The sequence below is a fragment of the Festucalex cinctus genome, chromosome 19 (genome assembly GCF_051991245.1).
Source record: "Festucalex cinctus isolate MCC-2025b chromosome 19, RoL_Fcin_1.0, whole genome shotgun sequence".
Classification (NCBI taxonomy): Eukaryota; Metazoa; Chordata; class Actinopteri; order Syngnathiformes; family Syngnathidae; genus Festucalex; species Festucalex cinctus.
The window spans coordinates 7,396,516-7,408,798 of record NC_135429.1 but is presented as its reverse complement, the minus strand read 5'-3'; the positions used below and the strand labels follow the sequence as shown (position 1 = coordinate 7,408,798).

General features: G+C 41.5%; 2 protein-coding genes across 6 annotated transcripts in view; one reads left to right on the top strand and one right to left on the bottom strand.

The window, feature by feature from the left end:
- Window positions 1-1,463: 1,463 nt before the first annotated feature.
- Window positions 1,464-12,283, top strand: part of LOC144007066 (tissue alpha-L-fucosidase-like) — a 44,496-nt gene continuing 33,676 nt past the window's right edge. For 3 of the 4 annotated variants that reach the window (XR_013280055.1, XR_013280054.1, XR_013280056.1), the window contains exons 1-8: window positions 1,464-1,937; window positions 2,078-2,212; window positions 2,342-2,479; window positions 2,568-2,673; window positions 2,742-2,942; window positions 3,019-3,209; window positions 3,507-3,606; window positions 3,706-3,857. Coding sequence is in view for 1 of the 4 variants with exons in the window: in XM_077506325.1 (XP_077362451.1) it covers window positions 1,597-1,937; window positions 2,078-2,212; window positions 2,342-2,479; window positions 2,568-2,673; window positions 2,742-2,942; window positions 3,019-3,209; window positions 3,507-3,606; window positions 3,706-3,840 (1,347 nt within the window). In the remaining 3 variants the exon portion in view is untranslated. Of the gene's footprint in view, window positions 1,938-2,077; window positions 2,213-2,341; window positions 2,480-2,567; window positions 2,674-2,741; window positions 2,943-3,018; window positions 3,210-3,506; window positions 3,607-3,705; window positions 4,229-12,283 lie in introns of those variants that run through there. The other variant, XM_077506325.1, reaches the window with a different exon arrangement.
- Window positions 6,857-12,283, bottom strand: part of dlgap3 (discs, large (Drosophila) homolog-associated protein 3) — a 96,357-nt gene continuing 90,930 nt past the window's right edge. For both annotated transcript variants that reach the window (XM_077506323.1, XM_077506324.1), the window contains exons 10-13: window positions 11,602-11,896; window positions 11,418-11,509; window positions 11,091-11,237; window positions 6,857-10,715 (exon numbers count right to left, since the gene is read on the bottom strand). In XM_077506323.1, the coding sequence (XP_077362449.1) occupies window positions 10,410-10,715; window positions 11,091-11,237; window positions 11,418-11,509; window positions 11,602-11,896 (840 nt within the window). In that variant the 3' untranslated portion in view covers window positions 6,857-10,409. The remainder of the gene's footprint in view (window positions 10,716-11,090; window positions 11,238-11,417; window positions 11,510-11,601; window positions 11,897-12,283) is intronic.

Sequence of the window (12,283 nt, the reverse complement as noted above, 5' to 3'; positions counted from 1 at the left end):
AGTTTTCATTCGCATTTCCCACCTTCCGCGAATGCAGCATGTAGTACTTAAAGCCAACAGAAGGGTGCATCGGTGAGTCCATTATACCACAAAGCTACACGGTAGAAGAAGACAGTTGGAGTCATGCAACGAAAGTGAGAGCTCAGCTCTCTTCCATCAAAGCCAAAAAAAAAAAAAAAAGCACAAGGTGGGATAGGAAAAATTTGCGATTCTTCCCAATACAGGGTTCGGACCCAGGCGGTACCACATGGGCAAGTCGCGGGACTTAAGCGAGTTTGAGCGGGGCCTAATCGTCGGCCTCCGGAGCGCCGGCCGAAGCATCTCGGAAACGGTCAACCATCTGGGCTTCTCCAAGACCGCCGTGTCCAGAGTTTACAGGGACTGGTGCGTCCGAAAGAAGACCCGCAGCGAGCGGACTGGCGGCAGGAAACCCTTCGTGGACGATCTGGGAGAGCAGCAGATGGAACGAGTGGTGGAGGCCAACATCCAGGCGTCCGTCACGGAGATTCGGCGATTGTACAACCGCACCGCGGAGAAGCCCATTTCAATCAAAACCACCCAGCGGGTCTTGAAGCGGCTGGGCTACACGTGGAAGTTTTCCTCGCGGAACTCGACAAGGCGGTCGGCGAAAGGGTCCCCTGGCAAGAGGTCGTCGCCTCGGAACAAGGATCAGAAGAAGGATACATCGGCAACTGACTTGGCTGAAAATAACAACACTGCACCGCAAACGAGTCGTCAAAGCCAGGGTTGTTTGCCCCAAGATGGCGCCACAGTGAGTTCTTATGAGACCCTCCCCAAAGTTGGAGCGACCCTCCCGGAATTCAAATGTTCATGAGGACCTTAACCATCCAGACCACCGACGCTGTAGCTTGCCACAAAGACGATCGATTTGTCTTCTCTCTGTTTTACTACTTGTTTTGTTACTATTTTTCACTACTACTGACGTGTTTTTAGTTTGAAGCCGATTTATGTTTTGACAGAAGAAAATTAAATGATGGAAATCACATGGCAAATAAAATGTGATTTATCAAATGTTTGTCTGTGTGATTAAGGAAAATGAGGTAAGAGAAAAAAAAAAAAAGCGACCAGAGACAAAAAAATTACGTCATAAAGGAGCCATCCCAAAGGGATCAATAAAGTCAAGTCTAAAAAAAAAAAAAGGCAAGTGATCATAAATGTTAGTCACTGCATGTATAATAATTTCATTTTTTAATGGGGAAAATTAGCTTTTATTTCATTATTTACCTTTGGACTGCAGTGGTGGGAAATACAAATATTTACTATACATAAGTAGCCTTTACAGTAGTGACTAGCAAATTTAAGCTTTTTGTTTCTTTCTAAATTTAATTCACAATGGTTGAAAAGCTATACAGTGCAGTTGGGTTAAATCGGGTCATCTTAGTATCCTCCAGCTCGACAGGGGTCGCTAATTAACACTGAACTGAATTATAACAAACGCATCCAAACGATGAAGTCACGTGACTCTTCATAAGACTACAATCACGTGATTTACCACGCTGTATAACGCTACAACTAATAATAGTCAATTCTGAGGTTCATACCTGAGGAAAGTGTTTGGGTAGCTCAAATACCGCCATGCTCGTCTTAACGTTTGCCCTTTTACTCGTTACGTTCGCGTCCGGTGCTCGTTACACGGCCGACTGGACGAGTCTGGACGCCCGACCGCTGCCTTCCTGGTACGACGAGGCAAAAGTGGGCATCTTCATCCACTGGGGGGTGTTTTCCGTGCCCGGTTTTGACAGCGAGTGGTTCTGGTGGCACTGGCAAGGTCAGAAACCTCCCGACCCCAAATGCGTGGCTTACATGAACAAAAACTACCCGCCCGGGTTCAGCTATCCGGAGTTTGCCTCCCAGTTTCACGCTCAGTTCTTTGACCCGGAGGAGTGGGTTGATATATTCATCGCTTCTGGAGCTAAGTGAGTACTTGCGGTCTCAAACCTTTGGGGAACAGGGACCCATTAAGGGGTATCCCCACTTTTAGCTACACAAGCAAATGTTGCCTCATTATCTTGTCTTTTATTTTTTTTTTATTTAATTTTATTTTTTTCCACTCCAGATATGTCGTCTTGACAGCCAAACACCACGAAGGTTTTACCAACTGGGAATCTCCCAACTCCTGGAACTGGAATTCTGTCAATATTGGTCCTCACAGAGATCTTGTCGGAGACCTGGGGGAGGCTGTGCGGAAGCGGTGTGTTTTTGCCCACTTTGCTCTGAAATATGTGATTCTTGTCGATCAACAACATTCAATTCTCGAAATGTAGTTTTGTTGCGTTTCATGCCACTTGCATTTAGTGAGGGATCATATTTCCATGTTTAGGTCACTGCACTTTGGACTTTACAACTCTCTTTACGAGTGGTTCCACCCTCTTTACCTGATGGACAAGCAAAATGGGTACAAAACGCAGGAGTTTGTGCATCACAAGCTATTACCAGAGCTGTATAACATGGTTGTAAGGTAGCTCGCACCTACATTTTCATCCACACACGCCAATGAATAAGCATATTGGTGCAGCCTTCATTAAATTTCAGCATCCCTCTTGCAGGTACAGACCTGAGGTAATCTGGTCTGATGGAGACTGGGAGGCACCTGACACATACTGGAACTCCACACAGTTCCTTGCCTGGCTCTACAATGATAGCCCTGTTAAAGTATGTGTCATTATCAGCCCTAAACGTCTATATTTTTTCTTTCTTAGTAACTACAGTTTATTTCTTAGGATACAGTGGTGACCAATGACAGATGGGGAGCTGGCTGTTCATGTAAACATGGAGGTTACTACAACTGTGAAGACAAGTATACTCCAGGCCAGCTGCCGACACATAAATGGGAGAAATGCACATCTGTGGACACGTTCTCTTGGGGTTATCGCAGGAACATGAAACTGAGTGACCTGATGGACCTGCCCACCATCGTAGAGGTGATTGAATTCAAGCCAATCACATAATCAGTTCTCCTAAAATGTAGTCTGACTTTTTGACCTGCTTCCTGTTCAGGATTTGGTTCAAACTGTTGCGCTGGGAGGAAACTACCTCCTGAATGTGGGCCCCACTCCTGACGGAATGATCCCGGCGGCGTTTGAGGAGCGGCTGCGGGGAGTCGGTGATTGGCTTGAAGTCAACGGGGAGGCTGTGTACGCCTCCAAGCCGTGGAGGGTCCAGATGGAAAACACCTCTGTGCCAGTATGGTAGGTAGCAATGAGACCAAAATCACAATTTTCCTAAGTGGCCTCTGTTCTAATAAAGGCTTAAACCTGGAATGCATTCTTTCTTAGTGCATTTGTACATTCAATTTCATTTATTTACAGTTAACATTTGGGGATTAAAATGAGTGTAACAACTGTATTTCATTATATTTAATACATTCAATCTGATCTTCTCACAGTGAAATTTAACTGTGACAGGCTGACAACTTTTGTGTGTTAAGTTCTTGATTTAGTAAGTGAAGTCAAGTATTGATAATGCAGTTGTTGTTGTTGTTTTAGGTATACATCCAAAGGGGACAGTATTTATGCATTCTTGACAACGAAACCCCCCAAGCCCTCTGTGCAACTTTTGGAACCCAAAACGTCAGCCACGACCAAGGTATTCAATGAGTTAACAACGCTGTTGTAATGTTGGGAAAAGTCAGCATTCAAGTGCTTTACTCAAATTTGTCATCAAACATTATTGCTCCGCATCTAGGTGACGTTGTTGGGGAACCCGACGCCTTTGTCTTGGTCACCTATCAAGCCCAATGCCGGCCTTACTATTGTTTTACCCGAACTCCCCTACACCGCAGGGCAAGCCTGGACCCTCAAATTGGATGGCGTTAAGTGAACGTTCAACATTGGAAGGTACAAAGTTTCAAACTTGGAGATACAAAAATCTAAAAGTTTTGTTTGGGCTTGTAACACTATAATATAATAATTTACTGATAATGTAATGCAATTACGCCTAATTGAGGACTCCTGTTCTTTTCTTGCTTGTTGCATGGTGACAACATTGTCAAAACTGTTTTAAAAATTTAGGTTTTTTATGTTTTTGTTTTGTTTTGTTTTTTTAACTGTTTCTGAAAAAAAGCAAACTACAGATTCTTTGGGGGAAAGAAATTAACTTTTTTTTTTTACATTTTACAAAATCTCACCCAATGTTGCAATTTCTAACACTAAAGTTGGTGTGAAGTGGGGAACAAAAATACTATAAATAAAAAATGCCTGCCTTCCTATCTGTCAGTCTGCATTATGGTTATGTTGGGAAAATGCCTTATGGATAATTTGACAAGGAATGCAATCTTGAATCCATTTGATCTTCATGTAAAAAAAAAAAAAAAATAGACTAGTTTAAAACAGAAACTTGTATTGAGCATCATTTTTAGTACCCCATTTTAATTTTTTTTCCACAAATATAATTGATCCTGGTATGAAAAATGCAGAAAGATGTTAAATGAAGACAAAGGAGACACGACAGCCTTGTTTAACTGGCTAAAATAGCTTTATAGTAATCATATTAATAGTAATAATATTAGCCTTTAGAAAATGTTTTTAACAACGTAGACCGTGTTACATTCTGTGTTGAGGGGTAAACCACGTCACAGTGTGCCATCTCTCTGGGCTTTCAGACGTGCTCCTTGGACACATCCCAAGCCATAAAACTTTTACAGGAAATAATACAAATCGTTATGTACACAATGAGACCCACAACACAACAAACTGAACCATGAACCCGACCAATACATCTTCAAGTCACCGCGGTGTTTCTCAAGCATGCATCTTCTCTGGATTTATGAGACATTGATATCTTAATGGTATTGCTATATGCTCCAGTTGTTTCACAACAACAAAAAGAATGTTTCTTTGTACACTATGTTGTCTTGGCACTGTATTCAACAGAAGAAGAGAAAACCTCGATGTGTAAGACCCGTCTGGTATTTAGGGTGAGAGACCATGGAATGAGGCCAGAGGACATTTTCCGCTTTTGCTACATTATATAGTGGACTACATGGGAAGTCCTGGAATTTCACAAATTCCTCTTCTTGGATGGGAGTTCAAAAGGGGACAAAAAGCACACAATGTTTGAATCCACCCTCTTTTGTGATCTTTCACTCCTTTGTGAGGGTGTCCATCATCCATCCCAGAGAGAAATACAGTACGTCTTCCCAGAGTTCATGTCCCTTTGTTGTCCAGCCTAGCAGCTCTTTTTTAAAGACATGTCCTAACATATTAAGCTAGTTATTGTACACAAGACTCACTGCTCTCTCTATGTAATAACTTTATAAGAATGACAGTGGTGGCAATAATTAACCCTCTTTTAATGGCAATAACCATACTACAACTAATAATCCTATTGCAAGAACAGTATATGTGATATTCAGTTGAGTGATGTTCGTTGGCAACATGTATTTACATTTTTTTGTAAACAAAAGAGTGGCAGGATATTTTTATTTATTTTTTTACACAGTAATACGTAGCTCATTTTGTGATCATTTTGTTACAGTGTTGATACACACCAGTCAGTACACCTCAGTGCTAAAGGCACATTGGAGTTTCAGTTACATGTCTCTTGGCTGCTCTGTGGATTATAAAATGCCCAACTATGACCTTTAAACATGGCTGTATATCACATACAAATATGTTTACACGTCCCAATTGTGTAACGCATACAATTAGGAGATACGTATAAACAAAATGGTAATTTTTGGTTGGAACTATTTGCAATGCAGGTTTCTCGTGAAATTTCTGAGGACACATACGTCAACATTTTCGAGGGCCATCAGAAATGCACAAAATAATAAATGCAAATAAATAAAACGTTTTGGTTGGCAATATGTGTTTACCTCTGGATGTTTTTATTGCTTTGTAGCCCCTAAGATAATAATAATAATAATAATAATAATAATAATAAAAATTGCCAAAAATGAAAACCCTGATAATTTTCTCCCGATACCGATCAGCTGAAAATGACGTGATCGGGACTCGGTTTCCGACGTCCCTATTTTTAATTTTTTTTTAAGCATATTGCATATTAAACAGAGCAAAAAGACATCAGTGTATATGTAGTATCTAATCATGCTCTGTCCTCCTCCTCCTCCGTTTCCACTTAAAGGAGGAAAAAAAAGAGGTTCGTTTACTCAACTCTGCAAGCCGACAATCGTGTTTTGCTCTGCTTAGACGTCCGCTCAAAGAAAAAAAAAAAAGAAGAGTTCATGAGCCAGCATTAGCGGTATTTTTATTTTTTTTTAAAGCCATGGTAAACTAGTAATCGGCCCATGCCTAAGCCAGTATTATTGAGCAAAATGTAAATTGGTAGGCCTTTTTATCATAAGTAAATTTGTTAAGAGAACCCTTATTCGGGTCAATGATTTTTTTTTTCCCCCCCTGGGATCCTTTGAATATTAAATTCAATTTATTACTTGTTATAATTAAAATAAATAAGACACAATAAGAAAAGTAAATCAAAATCCAGCCCACTGTAAGGGATATAAACAAAATGTAAAAATGTCTTTAATACCATCAGAGCAGCCTCTTAGAAATGTCCAACTAAAACTCAAATCTGCAGCTAAAAGACCCCTCGTATGCACTATATGAACTATTGTTTCTCCCTCCAGTTGCAGAAAATTGTCCGCGATATTACATATTAAAAAGCACTGTATTGTGTTTGTCCTAGTTGTTTTTTCCGGTTGTGTTGTTGAATAGTGAATCCCCTGAGGACAGAGGTCCGGGTCGCAAAGGCTGAGGTACTCGGGGGTTGTTCGTCTGGCTCTGGATGCGGGGGTTTTGCACTTTTCGGAAGAGGTGACAGGTGTTTTGTGGCATACAGTCAGTCAGGTGCGTTGGTGACCATTCACAACTGAGTGATATTCATAGCGAGAATCCTTGAACTTGTACTGTGCGACATTTAAAAAAAAAAAAAAAAAAGCAACGCTGTATGTAAGTGATTCATTCAACATTTCCACTTGAGAATTGAAGTTGCTACTGTGGATAAATACTTGTTGAATCCCAGTCAGGAGTCTTTCACAGTGGAGTAAGAGTATAAAAAGCAGGTCTTTGTGCTTTGTTTGATGAGCCTCAACCACCGCTAAGGATGATGTCAAGTTTGACACTGCTGCAAGTGAATGAAACACTTCCTTCAGCACTTGTCTGTCCGTTGCCACTAATATTGTCTTTTAAAGATATCTGTACAAATATTTTAAAGCTACAAAATCAGCTCTCGTCGGCAGGCTGATCCCTTTCAAAACATGCAGCGCCAAACAGAAAGTATTCCAGAAAGTGAGGGGCGACAAAGAAGGGCCTGAAATTCATTTTGCTTTGAACATAATCGCTGAAAATTTGCTAGTTTTTCTTATGTATACATCTCACATATGTACACACTGTAAACTTGAACAGTAACCTCCATATATAGCTGGTTAGGCACATGTCGAATGTGGAAATAGAGGGAAGGAGAGAGTGAAAGGTGGAGATATGCAATTTGAATATGTAAAAGCTCCAGAGCAGTGGTTCTTAACCTTGTTGGAGGTACTGAACCCTGACAGTTTCCAATGCGCATTCACCGAACTCTTCTTTATTGAAAAATAAAATGATTTTCTGCTCAAATTCAAGACGTAGGTACGCGGTTTAATGCTGAACAAAATGAACAGGGAGAGAAACCTTTTCATTGAATGTTTCTCTCTTCACTTGAATTCAGCAAGTTTTGTGATCTTGTATTCCCCATCTCCATGCAGCATAGGGAAGTGTTGCTTTAGTTTTGCTGGCTAGCTAGTAGCTCCCATCACTCAACTCAACTCTATATTTAAAGAGCACTTTAAAACCACCACCGTTGTATTGTCAAGATGGAACCCAGGGGTAGCAAATACAATAAAAACAGCAGGTGGCCCCAGAATTGAACCCTGTGGAACACCATACGTTCCGTTATACATGTCATTTCATATTGCACATATTTGTCCGGCCACTTTCTTTTTTTACTCAACAAACATAGTATAAAGGTATTACAATAATAAAGAACTCACACAACGTACCATCACAACAGCCACAAGTGACTGAGTGACTGAGAAGTACTGAGCGCACTAACTTCCCTGTAACAATTGCCCAAGCAATGTAGTGTGATCATTAGCAGCCAATGATGGCCAAGCGGGGTGTATCATCACGAAACATTTGAGTCAGGTGCATAATGACCTCCGCCCAACCCCTGAGACTGACTCACCGAACCCCTGGGGTTCGATCAAACCCAGGTTAAGAACCACTGCTCCAGAGGATTCGACTTGGCAACTAACATTTTTATTTTATTTTATTTTATTTTATTTTTTTTACCCTGTGAACCTGACCCAGCACTCACATAATATTTTCACATGTGCTGCATCTGGATATGTCACACAGCAGTAGTATCACACAAGCCTATGTTTTAATAATAATAATAATAATAATAATAATCGTGGTATTTCACATTTTGATATAGGCCTTTTTGCACACTACTCAATAGTCTCTATTTATCTATAAATGCAGATTATATTATAAAATATACATCTGCAGTTAAAATATTTGCCAAGTTCCATTCAGGTATTAGGAGAAAAGAAAAATCATGCTAATGACATTTGTCTTCATCACTTCTCTTCACCAGCACGCGCCCGCTGCATTCACTTATGCATCGTACAAAACATCCATACAAAATATTTGAAATTACAAATGTGTTCCTACTCTTTTTCATGTGAATGAACACAATTATTAAAGTCATGCTACACTGCTGCACTTGTTTTAGTCAAAAAGCTCAAGATCCATCAATTTCATTCTTAACTCCTTGTGACCCAGCAGCTTCCTTTTTATCTTATGACCACTCTCTTTGGAAGCAATTTCCCAGACAGACTCATCTTGTTAAGATATGTCATTCTTGCTTTTAGCAGTGAATAAAGTCAATATTTAAAACAAAACCTCTAATTTCTGTCATGTCTCTTTCATAAGGGAGTCTTGTAAAATCCAGACTACAGACTCTTGTTTCTTCCACCACTTGGTGGTGCTATAGTCTCACAGTGAAATGGAGCTCCCCCACCCTCTCAGTGTAGTCTTGAGAAGCCACTTAAGCCAATCAAACTGAACTATTTTTACGGCCAATGATGCTCTCTTGCTGTCAAGGCTCTGATGCTTCGCTGCAAATACTCCATTTGGCAAGAATGAGTGTGCACACTCCAGACAAAATAACAACTGTTCATTCAGGAAAACCTCACGTTGAATGTTCAAAGGGGTGTAAGGGACTCACTTTGGGGACATTGAATTATTGTCATTTTAAGGGGAATACAGTAGAATTATTACAACTGAAACCATCATTTACAAGAAAAAAGTCACATTACAATAAAAACTTTCTTCACATATTTGGTGTAATTCATTAAAATTATGGTAACTGGGCTTTCACTTGTTATAGCACTTTTCTACCTTAGGTACTGAAAGTCCTTTAGCACTGTCTCCACATTTTACCTACTGATTATGCAGCATCAGGAATAACTGGGGGTTCAGTATCTTGCTCAAGGATACTTTGACATGGTCACACAGTATGACCATTCTTCTAACATTCTGACTTTATTCTTGTGATATGACTTTTTCCTCAAGCTATGGCTAGTCTTCTCACATTATGACTCATTTCTTGCAATACAGTATGACTTAGAGTATTTCACATAACTGTACTATTGTTTTTCAAGTGTGGTCCAAATGCTAGTTTCTATGAATGTGATTGATGATAAAGCAAACAAAAATAACAGAAAGTGCTTAATTTGTGATCCGCTGCGAAGAAGATGCAGATTTCTAGTGGAGATAGTGAACCATCAGACATTAAGGGCGTGCCTGGTTATCCATACTGGCAGTGTCAGTGAAGAGTATGGATACATCTTGCTGGGAATGGCAAACCGAACAAATGTAAAGTGTTTCCCGAGGGTGGCAACAGATATTCAAATTTGGGAAGTCTTGTCATCTTCTGTCATGGAGGTTTGTGCCTGTTAAGCCCTTTATTTTCAGTGATGCACAAGTGCTGGGTGAACATGACCGGGCATGCTACTAACTAGTGTAAGAGCCTCAGCAAATCACCATTACCCCCCAAAAAAGAAGTTTCTTGTTTGTTGTCACTAAAACAATAAATAGAATAAATAAATAAATATCAATTCAAAGACTTGGAAAGAAGGCGGTAATTCTTATCTGCTAGCTACTCTTAAGTTTTTTTTTTTTTTTCAGGCTTCTGTGTCAGTAATATGTGCAATTTTCAAGACACACAATTGGCTCTTACTGCTTGAGAACTGAATTGAGTTATGAGAAGTGTATTAATGCAAATGCTCTAGTCTAGGGGGAAGCAGATGATTTAGTAATGACCTGCAGGTAATCCAGAGCTGCAAAGGACTAGGTGGCTGGTCAGAGTGAAGTGGCTGAGGGGAGATTTCAGAGTCGAGTCTGGGCTTCGGGAATGTAGATTTCGATACTGTCTGCACTCTCTGTGGCCGAATTCTGCCTGAAGGAGGCAGTACGCTTGGTCTGCAGCAGCCTCCTCCTTGCTTCTGTCCTCTGACGTTCCATGAGATCCAGGGACTTCTCCCTCATTGGTAGGGTGTGCCCCCCCACACGAGGCACTACCAGGCCCCCTGACCCGCTTCCGCCACCTCCATCACAGACGCTATCTGCCCGGAGGCTGCCACTCACCCCGCCCGCTGGCTTCTTTGGTAAGGGAGGAGGAAGCTTCTTATCTTCCTATAGCCCAACAACAGTGACGTGCACAGTGGAGATGACAATGGGTGTGGATACATAGTTTTGTTTGTTGAATTTAGGTTGCGTATGCATTGGCATAGGGTAAAGAAAACAATGTGGTAAGAACATAAATGGTCAATGACATGAAAGAAAGAAGAAGAGGAAAAGAGAAACAATGGTTATTTCTTTCAGTATGAGGAGCAAGTTAGTGATTGAGCACCTTAACCATTCTATTTGAATTTGGAACTCAGTTCAGTTTTTGTGATTTTGTACTTTTGCCGCATGTGACGGTATTGAGGACATTTGTGGTAGTCTTTTGCACATAGCCAGCTTAGCTCTAGGGGAGTGCTGAAGGGAAACCATGGTTGCTTGGCTCACCTTCTTTTCAGGGGGGAGTTTCCAACCAGAGTCTTTCAGCCTCTGGAGATCTTGAAATTTGACCCGGATGTCTTCTATGTTGAGCTGAAGTAGGTCCCACAAGCCTGCTAGGTCCTGAGAGGTAGGCTGGGGGTAACACGATGGGTCCTAAGGTAGGTGGGAAGACAAGATAAGACACATGTTAAGTGAAAACAAGTTTTCCCCAAAAGAATCATTGGCTTATGCTAGCCTATGAGACAAATAATGGTGATAATAAGAAGACTACAGACTGTGTTCAACCACCTCTGAAGTGTTGTCATGACTTCACATGCAATCACACAAACTCACCACACTTTGTTGGCAGAGGCGGAAGAACTGCTGAACCTTCTGAGACATGAGCATCTGAGCATTGCCAACTGCACTGCGAATCAGCTCTAGAACTGGAGTAGATTAAAAAAAAAAAAAGACCAAGAAGTTGAAGACCGAAATTGTTTATTGCAATGATCTCAAAGGTCGCCCTCTGCAAACTCACTCTCCTCTGGGAGTTCATTCTCCTCCGCCTCCCTCTCCATGTTCTGGCACCAGCCCTCTATCCTCTCCACTTCTGTCTGCAGGAGGCGTAAAAAGAATTCTCCGTCCCTCAAGCAGGGGGAGGCTCGACCCGAGTCGGGCAGACTGCGGGGACCCTCCAAGGAGGGGGTCCCAGCCCACGCTCGTTCTGATGTGAGGGGGAGTGGTGAGTGGGAACGTGGAGGAGGGTGCTGATGTTGGTGTGACCGTGGGTCTCCTGGACAAGCATCTGTGGTGTAGCCGCTCTGGATAAAGTCCTAGAATGATGGGGGACAGCAGATCAATTTAACTCTCGTTAGAAACCAGTCAATCACAAGCATATCTATGGACAGTCTTTGGATAAAAGTATCGGGTTGCACCTATTTAGATAATAACCCGGTGTTGTTGTTACTGAAACGGCATTCACCCAGTCTGGGTTGAGCCAGCATCTTCATTTGCTTGGATGGCAGCCTGAACAGAAACAGCCCAAGCATTGTGACCTTGCACCATGTCATATGCAATAGTCATCAATTCCCTGTTTCAGTGACCGAGGCTGACGTCTTGGGGGCCATCGATGTCTGCTAGCGAATCTTTGAGCATGGTTGTCTACCGTATGTCTTCAGCTACCCGCCCACCCGCCTTCACCTGGTTGAAGGTCATCACTT